This window comes from Polistes dominula, unplaced genomic scaffold (genome assembly GCF_049000335.1).
Source record: "Polistes dominula isolate Pdom_NZ unplaced genomic scaffold, Pdom_raw_medaka contig_31, whole genome shotgun sequence".
Classification (NCBI taxonomy): Eukaryota; Metazoa; Arthropoda; class Insecta; order Hymenoptera; family Vespidae; genus Polistes; species Polistes dominula.
The window spans coordinates 4,666,974-4,682,046 of NW_028300925.1; the positions used below are offsets into that span (position 1 = coordinate 4,666,974).

At 26.1% G+C, this 15,073-nt stretch overlaps 1 protein-coding gene and 1 non-coding gene across 4 annotated transcripts; both read left to right on the forward strand.

The window, feature by feature from the left end:
* The first annotated feature begins 616 nt into the window (after positions 1–616).
* TRNAS-AGA (transfer RNA serine (anticodon AGA)) lies at positions 617–698 on the forward strand. Its single transcript has one exon. It is a non-coding gene; the product is annotated as a tRNA-Ser (tRNA).
* A 1,422-nt stretch (positions 699–2,120) lies between these two features.
* Positions 2,121–15,052, forward strand: LOC107073992 (alanine--glyoxylate aminotransferase 2-like). 3 transcript variants are annotated; one of them, XM_015334998.2, is made up of 9 exons: positions 2,121–2,178; positions 10,401–10,493; positions 10,855–10,973; positions 11,478–11,712; positions 12,006–12,096; positions 12,896–13,104; positions 13,368–13,587; positions 13,683–14,081; positions 14,842–15,052. In XM_015334998.2, exons 2-9 carry the CDS (start codon positions 10,429–10,431, stop codon positions 14,947–14,949), a joined length of 1,446 nt encoding a protein of 481 aa, XP_015190484.2. In that variant the 5' UTR covers positions 2,121–2,178; positions 10,401–10,428; the 3' UTR covers positions 14,950–15,052. The 3 variants fall into 3 exon arrangements, with proteins under 3 accessions (XP_015190484.2, XP_015190483.2, XP_015190485.2); XM_015334997.2 differs by lacking the exon at positions 2,121–2,178 and adding an exon at positions 7,742–7,882; XM_015334999.2 differs by lacking the exon at positions 2,121–2,178 and adding an exon at positions 9,476–9,673.
* The last annotated feature ends 21 nt before the right edge of the window (positions 15,053–15,073 follow it).

A 15,073-nucleotide genomic window follows, 5' to 3' on the forward strand; every position in this document is an offset into this window, starting at 1 on the left:
ACTTCTAACTTGTGATACGCAACTCCTTACACATATTTTTGTCTTGTGTTCACATTTTTAATATTTCTTTATTTGTTGTTTTAATTTATTTGATCGTACTCAGAATAGGTTACAAAAGATTATATTAACGAACTTAGAGGGTTAATGGTTTATAGCAGTATTTTCTAAACTTTTTAGATTCTCAATGCCTTTGCTCATTCCAAATTTTTCAAAGACGTCCTATGACAAATTTCAAAAAATGAAATTTTTTAAACAGCTGATAATTTTTAGCAAGAATTTAAATTTGTCATTTTAATCTTAAGGGATTAAGTCGAAATTGGTCATTACAGTTCGAATAAATTAGAACCAAACATAAGAACTTTTATTATTTGCGTTTTAGAAATTCCTTGCAAATTACTAACAGCGGTGTTATTAAACTTCAGCCATCGTTATAAAATGTTATTTATTTTAAATATAAATTAGTACAAATTCTAACATTTCATTTTAGCTGACTTAATATATTGCAAAAGTAAATTATTATCCTTTAATCTGTTTAATTTAAATTACAAGTGAATAGAGTAAGTTTTTTATTTCAAATGTGAAATATATTTATAAAATTGATTGACTATAATGTGTAGCAGTCGTGGCCGAGTGGTTAAGGCGTCTGACTAGAAATCAGATTCCCTCTGGGAGCGTAGGTTCGAGTCCTACCGACTGCGTGAGTTACTTAGTTTTTAAAACTATATTTTTTTTCTCTTCCTATCAATTAAATATGTAAATTAATCAAATTTTGCGAAAAATTACGAATCAGTATTGATAAAAAATTAATTGCATTTAATTTGAAGATTTTAATGAAAAAATGAGGATGAATATACACAAAATATTCTTCATGTTGGATTTTTTTTTATTTACATATTCCATGTATTTTAATATGTAGATTAAGAAGATTAAGAAGAAGTAGATTAAGATGTTATAATATACCAAATATATAATATATGTATAAATAATATAATAACAAAAAAAAACCATGGATGATTATACTTTGTGAGTTCATGCCTAAATACAACATATAGAAGAGTTTTTAAAAAAATCGTGGTGAGGAATGTTTCGTATATATCTATGCATACAGTATGATTCTGAGGATTGTCATTGTATATACGCGATTCATTCCATATTCGGATAAACGATCATTAGGATTATTGACGTTTATACTATTGTATTAATATTTAATCTGGTAAATATTTATCGTCTATTCGAAAATTTTTCCAAAAACGTAAACGCTTAAATAAGAATAAAATTTTCAATACAAAAGGTAATTACAAAAAAAAAATGTCAAGTCGTAAAGTACTTAAATCATTTATTTCACTTTAAGTGTAATGGAAAACTTTTACAGCTGCAATATCGCATAGACTTAATAATAGGAGCTCAGGTATAAAAGCATTATCGCATTGTTACAAATACTCTAACTTTCGAAAGCAAGCGAAGAAGTATGTGGTGTTAGTTTAATCAATCCCTCTCCATAACAATTACTAGTTTACCTCTTAGTAAAACTGTAAACATTTGTTAGTCTACTGAAGAACTCATTAAGTAATAACATCAACGCTAAGTACCACGGAGGATAGATACCAGGAGTCCGAACGTAATGTTGAAAGAATGGTATCAATTTAGGGGGACAAGATATTTTGCCGGTAGGGCGCGCTGCTTTTCACAGAGTACTCGTTTAAATACTTACGCGGGAAGTCTTGTTGCTATTGACAGCTCTGAAAACAAAATATTTTAAGAAACGTGGAATTAATAATATTTAAAAACTACACAAATGTAATAATCAATTATTTGTTAACATAAAATTTTTAATATTATTTTGAGGTTACTCACTTTTGATACTTTGAATAAAGCCACTTTTCCTAAATTCTCACTTGTCTTTCGGCCACTAAGGCAACCATAAACGGCACAACACTTTCCCATTTTTTAATAAAAATAATTCTAAAAAAATAAATTAATATTTTATATTTAATTTACGTGTAATAATAATAATAATAGTATCGGTACGCTCTGAATACTTGCGCAGCCAGTGGCAAAAAAGAGAACTATGATCGGGGTTAAGAAATGACTACCACAAAAAATGTGAAAAATCCTATATCGTTCAGACTCCTGCTATCTATCCTCCATGCTAAGTTCAACGCTAGGTGCAACAAATAAGTGAGTACTTGCAACTATTTCTTATTCTTTTACACACACACACAACACACACACAAACAATTGAAATTATATCTTCAATATTAAATTAAAACAAGAGTTTTATTAATTATTCGATTACAAATAAAAATATTAGCAACTAATTCTACGTATAAAAAATTGAATACAAAAATGGAACTTTGTATACTAACGAAGATTTCATGTAAACGCGTTTTATTTTAAACATAACATTTATGAACACACTTCCGTTTTAGAAAATAATGTAAAAGTAATTTAATTTGAAAAATAATATTAATTGCTAACTTTTTAACTTACTTGAAAACATAATAAAAAATAATCGAAAGAGTTGTAGGTAAATTTATAAAGTTTATGAAAAGAACGTCAACATTTCTTCATTTAAACTTAAATAGATGATGTAGATACGTTCAATAATTAGACATTTTTAATAAATAATTATGATCGATAATTTGAAAGCTATAAATACAAATAAATAATCTGAATGAAATATAAATAAAGAAAAATATCTGATTTAATTATAATTTTAATGACGACGGCTCACTTTTAGTAATTCTCCTTTCTAAACTCTATATTAATGTTTTTTTTTTAAATATTCGAAATATTAATTTGTTATCTCATTAACACGTAAGATTTATAATCGTGTATCATAATATTCCACGAGTTTACTTTTATTCGCAAATAATCGTAATAAAAATCAAATTTACTGCTACTTTTGTCGTTACGAGAAAAATCGACTTATGAGTTTGATAACACAAAATATGATAAACGTACGAATATCCAATGAGTTTTTTTATATTAGCGATTGATAAAAATATTGCGAAATCGAAATAATATTTAAAATCTACATTTATACATTTTAACAAGCATAAAAATATAAGAAAATTTACATAAATAGATCATAAATTTGGGATATGATTTTTTTATATAATGTTGAATAAAAAGAAAAGTTTATCGAACGGAGTTATATGAATTCTGGGTGATAGCTGCCGGATTACATACAAAAGTGGTTAATTATTACAGTAATTATGATAATGTCGTAATAAAATTATAAAGTAACCACTACCATAACTCACATTATTAGATTGATAGCTTACAATTTATACGTTTTTGCATATGCTTATATATCTAGTGTTCTGAACGGAATGTTGCATATGTTTTAACTCACTAACTTCTGCTTAAAGACATTGTTACTTTTCCTTATGAATAACGTTTGTAGTACAAGTAATTTGGTATATAATAATTGTTTTATATGATAGATCGAAACGTAAGAAGCTTCTAAATCATGTCTGAAATGTCTGTGGCTAAAATACGAAATGATTTTGAGATTAAGAATAAGGTTGAGTATCAGTAAATGCGATTAATGTAATCTCTGTGGAGAAAACGAACTTTCTGATTAAGCTGATTAATACTCTTAATGGCAAATGAACGTTGTATCGTGAAATCCAAAATTTGCTTTATTAGTATTTCATAAATATATCTAAATATATATATATATATAAATTTATAACAGAAAAGTATGTAGATGTATATATCTAATTACATCTAGAAAGATAATATATTATTAAATATTAAAGTGTATACTTTTCATAATATTTCTATGTATATTTCTACAGTATCTATATATCCATGTAGATATATATATATATTAGGGTGGGTCAAAAAAATGACTTATTTTTTTTTTCAAGTACCACGCAAAAATGGATTCCTAGACACTTTAAAAGAATTCTCACCCAATATGAGCTCTTAATTTTAATAGGAAGATCCTCCGCATCGCAGTTTTTTATTTTTTTTCAGTCCAATAGATTAAAATTCATACCTCATTATTTATTGATTGTATAGAAAAATGTTCTAGACAAATTTTGTAGGAAATTTAATGCTCTACAAAAAAGGTATCTTATATTTTTTCCGTAAACCTCACCATTTGAATAATATTGAAGATATTCAGAGACAAAAATCAGTACACATGAAAGTTTGATGATGAATATCTTTTGAACGCTTAATTTAATCGCCAAAACATAAGACACCATTTTTATAGAGCAGTTATATATATATATATATCATATAATAGTATAATATAAGCATGTAATATATCTACATACTTATCTATTATATATTTATATAAATCCTATAGATTACTTAAAAATAAATTTTATCGACATATAAATCGGTAGCTGATAATATTTGATCAAAAATATTGATAAACATATTTGTTTTACATATATGTGTTGATATAAAAGAAGTTTTTCCATTTAGAAATTCACACAATCAATTTTAATTTAACTTATATTATCCGAAAACGTACAACAAAATGGGTAAAATCAAAAACAGTTTTTGCGAACAAAGTTCGGTTTCAAATTTGTTCAATTTCTTCTAAATTTTTCCTTTAACTTAATATCTCTTTTATAAATACATATGACATTATCAATTTATCATTAAACATATTTGTTATTTCGTATTTCAATATGTTAAATATTAGCTTTGATTACGGTTGAATATCATTCTAAGCAATGATACGATAACAATTATCACGTGCGTACTGCTATCGTCCACGTGTTGTTTCTATCAGCACGCACGTTTATACAAATATACCAATAGTTTACTTCATTTTATTGCAATAATAATTTCATTAACAAAAAATGTGAATTGTTAATTTTATAAAAATAATAACGAATAAGAGAGTTGAAAGGTTATTTATTAAGTTTACTGAAAAATATTATTCGCTTATTCGTTCGTAATTATCTATAAAAAGATAAAATCTGTTAAGAAAATTTGTTTATATATTACTGTAAATATATTTTTATATTTTATTGATATATACCTTAAAATATATTTTTAAAAATTTTCATATCGAGCATAAATAACTTTTTCATATTTTTCAAATTTAACCAATATATTTAACTAATATTTATAACAAATATTAAATCATTCAAAAATATATATTTTAATTTTATAAAATGTTATTTTTATTTAATATTTATGTTAATACTTTTCATAATTATTCTAAATATTTTTTTTTTTTTTTAAATAGTTTAAATATTTCAGAGTGAATCTAATATGAAATAACGCGTGTATTTGCAAGCACGTTATAAGATAAACAAGAAAATTAACGGGAAATAGAAATGATTGAAAATTTGAGCTTTACTTCACCTTCTCCCACTTTCATTATTTCAATGCATGTGTATTTTGTTGTTGAGAGTGGAATATTACCAAACAGCACGGTCTTTCTATATCCTATCTTAAAACTCTAACAATAAGTTCTATACGTATATTTTTCACGAGACAGAGCTTACTATTTGTATGACTCGTGCGAGCGCGCAGTTATGCACTTAAGATTCTATTAGCATCAGCAAGGACACGAAATGACGTTCGAATTAGATAACGAAAGTAATATCATTTATAAACGTCCTATTTTTTCTTTATATTCTTTTTTCTGTTTTTTTAGAATATGTGTGTATAGTATATATTAACAAATATATTTTAATGTCTGTTTTAATAAAAATTGTTTGAATAAAATAAATAAAAATAATACACACACACAAAAATAATAACTTTGTAAATTAAATTCTTTTATGAATTGTAATACTTTCTAAATTTATTGGAAATATAGGGTGTCCCAGTTTTTACTCTCTCGTAAAATTTTACTTCTATATTTTATTAGTAAATATAAGAAAAATATGTTATATAACCATGGATTCTTAAATGTGTTTTTTCTTTTTTTTTTAATTATAATAAAAATGCAAAACGATAACGGGCAGGTGTTTCATCGACACAGCAAAAATTCATCGCCGATATCTATTTGAATATGCAACGATGACGTCTTTGGATTTTACTTTTTACCAGACAAATTAATCGCTCAATCATTTTTAAATTTTCTATGAAATAAAATGCAGCCAGAATTATAATTAGTACTAATTACATTAATAAAAAATCTATTATTATCCAATTAATATTTATGTATCTAATTAAATAGTTGTCCAGTACATTATGCGCTACATATTGAATAATTATAAATAATATTAATAATTAAATAACCATTAAATAACCCCCAAAGATGAATAAGTTGAGATAAGAACTAATTTTTTGACTTCTCCAAGATTACCACATATCACGTTAATGGATTTTTACTTGTAAGGAACAATGGAAAAGAAAGTTTGTCGAACAAATTAATATGTATCGAAAATGAATTAAAAGTCCGAGTAAATCAGATTAATATGATCAGTTGGTTATCTTTAACATAATGTTTGTTTAAATTATAGCATAGTAATATCTACTTATTAGATAACATATTTATACAAACATTCATTATCATTTTTTTATATCATATATATATATATATATATATATATATCGTATAGATCGTATGGATATATCGATCGTATAGATATATATAATATATATATATTTATTTCATCGATAAATCGGTCAATACACTATTATTATGATATCAATCGAACATATATAATCGAAGATATTTAACAAATGATCTAGGAAATATCACTCATACCAATAACTTTTTTAATTGTGTCAAATTTAATTATAAGTGCACATCGTTCATACAATAATATCTTTGTCTTTTACATCTTACAGTTAGCTGAATATTGGAAATTAGAGCATCAAATAAATAAAAATATTTTCATAATTTTTTAATAGAAAAGAAGAAATATATTCAGATTATGTATATATGTAATTTGTATTTGATAAGTAATATATAAAGTTGTGTGTACTAATCTTAGAAAAAATTTATTTCTCGTAATAAAGGCGATAGCTTGTTACTAATTGTCGACATAACAATAACAGTACAATAGACTTTCATATGACAAGACTAATAGTATATGTTACGTGATTTATGAATTTGTATTACAAGAAATCGTGTTGTACGAACATGTTTTTTGTTTTTGTTTTATTTGCTCTAATATAATTTACAATTATTGGGTGGTTCAAAAAGTAATTTTATTTTTTTTTATAGCAACGAAGACAACAATACTGTATTCAGTTAGGGAACATTTCATTTTGAAATTACGAGAAATTCTTGCATTTTATTATATAGCGAGTTGGACGAGAAATCGTTTCGTTTAAAAACAGTAGTTGCAATATTTTTTGGCACATTATAAGAAGTTGCGCGTTGTAGGTAGTGGATGTTAGACAGTAGTCTATCGGAATAGGAAAGACAAATAGAGTTTATTAGAACGATAAGTATGAAAAATAGTTAAGAAGAATAAGAAAGAGAGAAATAAAGATAATGATAATCAGAGAAAAAGAAAAAATTTGTATATGTAGCAAATAATAATCTTACGAATTAGAATAATTTATCATTATTCAAAAATGCTCGATAGATTATTTTCAATTGTTGATAGTAATAAGAAAGACATCTTATTTGGACGATACGATAAAAAAGAGACGGAAAGAAATATATAATGCATATATATAAAAATAGAGATAGAAAAAGAGATATAGAGATGGAAAGAATGAAAAAGAGAGAGATAAATTGGTATAAGCGTATCAATAAGGGTGGATGGAGGAGGTAGCTCTGATGCGCGCGCATCAGACCATTCGTTTTCTCTTACTTACGAGCTTTATATATGACGTCACCCAGACGTCACACTTACTTAGGTCGTGGCACTTACTTAGCTTATATTAGAGTTGCATTCAGAAGACCGGGGAACCCACTTTTACCGACACACGATTTCAGGTACGCGACAGTTTCTGTATTAATTAATCGATTAATCGATTAATATTGTTTCTTCAAGATTATCTCTTAAACTCGTTTATTGGCGTATTTATTATATTAACTGATAATATGTATTTTCGTAATATAACGCCGATTCATTTTATTTATCATTTGATTCTAGTAATTTTTTCATTTTTAATCTTTTTGTTTCTTTTTTAGTTATGTTTTTTCTTTTTTAAAATTTTATTTTTTATTTCTTATCCTCCTTTTTAATTTTAATGCTACTATATTAATATAATACGTAAATATTATTTAATTACTTATATGTATGTCTTAGCTATTACGATTTGTTTTTTGCACCATTTACCCGCCGCGACATATCAGCGGCCATTTTGAAAATGAAAAAAGGCGCTAACCCTGAACTTTAAAGAAGATTGAATTGATTTCGCTTTATTATTCATTAGTCTTTTTTGTTATTAACACATATATATAATTTTGTATTATTTCATTTTTACCAAAGAAATTTTTAAAGAAAATTTCATGACCTGATTTTGTCTGATAAAAAAGAAATATAATTATTTTTTGATTTATTTGATAATTGATGCCTATTTATTTTATTAATATTGAGTATAATAAGTGAAAATATAAAAAGAATATTAAGAATTAATATAAATATTTGTTAAAAATTAAATTTATACTATGTTTTTTTACATGGAATTTCTTAAATAATTTAAGAATATGAATAATAACTTTGTATTATTTAACATGAAATAAAAATGATAACTGATTAATTATATTTTATAATCAATGCTAAATACAAATATCATTTTATTGATAATTTCAATAAACCTTTTATTATATAATAAATATAAACAATTATTTTGCATGGGATTATTTACAAAATTCAATGACTTGGCTTAATTTAGTGATAAATAATACTAATTCTTGGTTTATTATTTAATCGATCCTAAGCATATAAAAATATTATTTTATTAAAAATTGCAAAAAATATTAGAGTTATAGAAATACTAATACGACTATTATTATTATTATTATATACTATTAATTTATGAACTGTTAAGTTGAAAAATATTTATTACTATTAAATAATTATCAAAATCTATATAAATCGAGTTTAATAAATTGTACTTTTGTTAGTAATTAAAAAAAGATCATTTTTAAATTAGTATCTTTATCTCATGAAGATAATGATTAATTAAACTATAGATAGTTACGAAACATTACAAGTTTTATTAAATTATCAGCGTTGTTTATCGTATCGCATGATAGTTTAATTAGTAGAGAACAATTGGTATAGCACAAACATTATAATTTAATATTATGTAATAACTTTATTTAACACTAGATATACCACCATTTTTAGTATACCTATTTCTACCACACCAGTCAAAATAATTTGTAGATATTTTTAAATAATAAAACGCTTAATTATTTACAGTTTGTCGGTCGCAATTTCTACATATGTAGATTTTGCTGTGTGTACACTTTCCGCATACACTTTTTTTTGCATATATTGCAAATATTTGTAGTTTTATTGTTATTGCTATATTCCATTTGACACCATTTTCGTACAGGAATCGTGCCATTTGTAGTTGGTATATCAGCTTCGTGTGGTTTTTGCCTTGAAGTCTAATATTCTGAAGCAAGTTTTTCTGCTAATCGAAACAGAAATATTGAAAAAGACTTGAAATGGCCACCTTTTGGAACTAGATTTTACGGTATATTTTCGTGCCATTTGATTAGAGACATCAACGCTAAATTTAGTTCTATTATAAAACGATACAGTTTCAGGTAATTTCTTAACAGTTTTATCAATTTTTATGTGTTTATGTTTTGTCTGGTTTGCTCTTGTAAACGGTAAGTATACATTCATTGGATTGGTATAACAACGTTGAGAAACGAGCCATGCTGTCTTTTTTCAATTTGCAAATTTTTCGACAAAAACTTCCTTCGTAAACAGTTTTTCCTCAAAACTCAATACTTGAAACAAGACTATCCGTGCCTCGTGCACTTACAAAGCTTATCGCTAAATGTATTGCATCGGTCTCATAATTGTCCCGAAATCATATCTCTGTATCGATAAAACATTATAGTACCTATCCATTATTATATTTGTCCCAATTTCATGTTATTATAGAATTTCTTCATAAAAACATGTACCAATCAGTCATTTTGACTGGAATTGGCATAAGTGTCCACGACAAAAATTCCTTTTGTTATTAATAGATATAAAAAAAAATTAAGTTCATGAAATGTTTTCTCTACTTATACCTACAAAAGTCATAACAACATTTCGAAAATCAAATCTTACTTGAAGTAGAGATTTTGAATTGAAATGGTCCAACCAGTCAAAATGATTGGTCTGGTATATCTAGTGTTAAAAAATATGACGGTAGTGAGTACTGTGTGACAATATTGATAAGCTTATCGTTCAATAAAAATTACATAATATTTAAAAAAAACCATACGTATTTTCTTTTCAAATGTATCATTTATCAAATTATTTTTGCAATTTCAGTATCTGAAAACAAGATAAACTACTAATCATGGCTGAATCCCTTGAGCAAATGCCAAAATCTGAGACGATTAAACTTCGCGAACGACACATTGGGTAAGATGAATTTAAATCTTATTGATAAATCCATATTGATATAATTAATCGATTATATTATCACTCTTATCGATGATTGATTTTTGAAACCAACTTTGTTATTTATAAACAATGCTTGCACTTATATAACCAATTCAATCCTAATTAATTAGACGAAAAATTGTATCTTTTGTTTTAACTTTTTGACTATTACAATACATTAATTGGAAATTTAAATCGACGTATGATTTTGTAAACATAAAAATAATTTAAAATCAAAAGTTATTCAAATTAGAAAATTTTCAAACTAATATACATATTATATATCATATTTATATGTGAATAACTATATCGATCATATTTTTTGTTTATTTCTTTACAGACAATCATGCAAATTGTTTTTCAAATCCAGTCCATTAAAAATAGTTAAAGGTGTAGGACAGTATATGTTCGATGAAAAAGGTACACGTTATTTGGATTGTATGAACAATGTTGCACATGGTAAGTGGAATAAGTAAACTGGTCATATATGCCAAATCGATTAACTCCATGAAATTAAAAGTAGAAAAAAATAATAAAATTGTATACTTTATCTTTGGTTGTAAATTTTGCTTTACAGATATGGAAGAAAAATTTAATTATCGATTTTTTTATTACAAAAATAAATTTATAAACTATTGATTTAGAGCTTTGGAACTCCTTATTGATGGAAATCCCAGGCAATTATTTCTTCAACTCATAATATAATACGTTGCTGTATATTGTTATAAATTTTACTGGTCATCAGCCATGCAAAACAGTGTTAAGCTTATTGGGAATTTATTTTTAATATGAAAAATATATTTAAATGTTTTGGCATAACAATTTTTAAAACAATTCTACTATTAGAGTTAATCGTTTCGGCCTACAATTTATTTACAAATATAAATATGTATTTATTATTTACATTTTGAAAAAGATTACATTTATCAATAAATATTCATAACAATTGGGTTTTAATTACAGTTGGACACTGTCAACCAGATGTCGTAAAAGCTGGTCAAGAACAAATGGCGTTATTATCAACGAACAATCGTTTCTTACACGATAATATTGTAGTTTGTGCAAGACGATTGACTGCAACAATGCCGGAACCATTATCAGTATGTTTCTTCGTTAATTCTGGAAGCGAAGCCAACGATCTTGCGCTTCGTCTGGCACAAGCGCACACTGGCAATAAGGACATTATCACTCTCGATCAGTACGATAGTTCATTTATTTTAATTCTTTTTTTATCTCGTTAACCCATTAACTGCAGTTTACTCCTACATAAAATTATTAACGATTGCACAATTTCATTAAACACTTATCATAAACTTATTTTTTTCCTCTTTTAAAATATAAAAAAGACTTTTTAATTTTAAAGTAAATTAATAAAATTTATTTTATAATACGTAATAATAGAATTCACGCGTACGTTAGATAACAAGTAAATTAAAAATATTATTTAATGTCATTTGATTCAATGATAAAAATATTATTTTTCCTTTACAGTGCTTATCATGGTCATCTAACGTCAATGATCGATATCTCTCCATATAAATTTAATCAAATAAAAAATGGAAAAAAGGATTGGGTCCACGTGGTATGATTTTTTTATCTCTACAATACTTATTATATATTAATTTTAACATAAATTGATTTTATGCTTTATGGTTAGGAATTTATTTGCACATCTAATATTTCATGATATATAATAATATAAAATAAATTAAAATATAATAAATATAATAATAGATAATAATTATAATAATAGATAGATAGATAGGTAGATAGATAGATAGATAGATAGATGGATACATTTTACTGCTTCCCCGAAGGGTTACACTCCTTTTACAATTATATCCTTAACCTATCTTAACACTACTTTCTCCCTCATTTCTCCCTCATTTCTCCCTTCTTCCCTTCCCCCTGAACCCGTCCCACACCTCCACTTCTACCTCCCTCAATCCCAACCTTGTCCCTCCTTCCTCTCTCTTATACTCCAATCCTCTTCATCCACTCTTCCCCCATTCCACTCTCGTCCAAAATCTCTTTTATCTTTTCTTCCACTCCTCTCCCGTCCTCCTCACCTATTGTTCTGATGCAGCCTTCCAACACATGCTCCTACTGCTCTCCCAGTATTTCCCTTCCCTCATTTCATTCTCTAATCTGAACCTCGCAACTCTTCTTTTCCTCTCTTCACTCCACTTGCCTTCCCAATTATAATAATATATATATATAATATATGTTATTTATTAATTAATATATATAATATATATAAAAATGATAAAATAATATAAAATAAATTAGAAAATCAATTTATTCAATTTTTTATTTTCAATCTATTATCTTAAATATCGGCACAATTATTTTTTAATCTTAATAATGATAATGTTCACTAGGCACCTTGTCCAGACGTATATCGCGGAAAATATTGTGCTGATGATTATCCTAATCAAGATCTTGGTCTTAAATATGCAGAAGATATAAAACACATTTGCGACGATCTTAAAGTCAAAGGTCGAGGAGTTTGTACATATATAGCAGAGAGTTTATTGTCCGTTGGTGGACAAATCCTTCCACCTAAAAATTACTTTAAAAACGTATTCAGGTAATTAAACATTTATAATTATTAATTTTTGTATATTTTTTTTACAAATAATAATTTTGTTTATGTGATGGTTTCAAAATAATTTGTCTTTAAATAATTTTATTATAATTTTCAAAATATTTGATTGATGATAAGTTATGTCGGAATGCTTAATTTTTTATGTTTATTTAAATAATATTAATATAAAAAAATAATATTATTAATAGTTTTAATAGCCACTAACAATAAAATGAATCTATAATATGAAAAATAAATGTATTCAGGTATGTTAGAGAAGCTGGTGGTGTATGCATCATTGACGAGGTTCAAGTTGGTTTTGGTAGAGTTGGTAGTCACATGTGGGCCTTTCAACTTTATGGGGTGGTACCAGATATCGTAACAGTTGGAAAGCCAATGGGTAATGGACATCCTGTAGCAGCAGTAATCACGACGCTTGAAATCGCAACTAGTTTTAAGAACACTGGAATCGAATATTTTAATACGGTAATTATTTCTAAAATAAAGAAAAAATAATAATAATTAGAAATAATTAGAAATACAGTTTTTTAATAATCTTTTCGTCTATTTTCTTTTTGCAGTACGGCGGTAATCCAGTATCCTGTGCAATAGCTAATGCTGTTATGGAAGTTATCGAACGTGACAATCTGCAAGAAAATGCTTTGATAGTTGGAAAACACTTAATGACAGAATTAAAAAAATTATCTAAACGTAGGAAGATAATTGGTGATGTTCGTGGTGTAGGATTGTTCATTGGTATCGAATTGGTACGAAGTAGAAGGGAGAAGACTCCAGCTACCGCTGAAGCTAAACACATTGTCTCGAGGATGAAAGAACAAAAAATTCTCGTTAGCAGTGATGGTCCGGATAGAAATGTTCTCAAACTTAAACCACCTATGGTATTCACCATAGAAAATGCTAATGAGTTTGTATCTACTCTTGACGAGGTTCTACAAGAAATTGACATTGATACGGAAGAGGTGATTATTTTTTTTCTCTTCTTTTTTTCTAGCTTTTATCGTATAGTTTCGTAAATCATGAAGAAATCGTGCTGTTACTAACATAATTCGATAAAAAATTGAAAAAAATGATAGTCTCCGATAAGTATTTCCGTTCAAATATAAAACGTTTGCAAAATTAATCGATTAAATTATAAGAAAGTTTCATATAATTTGTTTTTCTCTAGAATGATTTTTAAATATCACTATTTGCAAAATAGGTAATATATACTATGGTGATAAGCGCACGCGCCAAATATTTTTATGTTATTAGAAATGAGATGAGAGTGGAAACGTTTTTATTTGCGTCATGCCAACTAATCTTATGTTAGTTAGTTCTGCTACTTTTTTAATAACCTTTCTCTCTCTATTATCAATATTATATCTAATTAAATCCAAAATGTGCAGACTAATGTCAATGTCAAGCTCATCTATATTTCTTGTTTTTAACTTCATTTTTATTATTCTTATCCTAAGTATTTTCTAATCGTTTATTCATAATTTGTAGCAATGTTAACAATTTTTTAATATTATTATGGAAGGAATGTATTTTTTACTCTCTCTTTTACGAATTCGAGTCATTTTTCTACAAACACCTTTTGTTTTTTTGAACGAATCACCCATCCATATTACTAATCGTACCCATACTGCTTAACTTTAAGTGATCGATTAGAAACTAGGATTCCAACGTGACTAGGCCGTTAACTTTAATTATTATTATCATTTGTTTTTTTTTCAACAGGAATTGGAAGTTACACGGACAGTAATTAAAGCAACGATTTCATCAATGGATCTTGACAACAATTCTACCTGTACCAAAACAAATCCTGTCTTCGTTCGTGCCAGTTAATTATTTATTATTAACAAATTAAGAAATTTAAAGTATTATATTTTTAGGATAATTTTATGTAAAAATAATGTTTTTTAAATAAAAGAAATATTTGTATAGTAAACATTTTACTTATATCTTTATA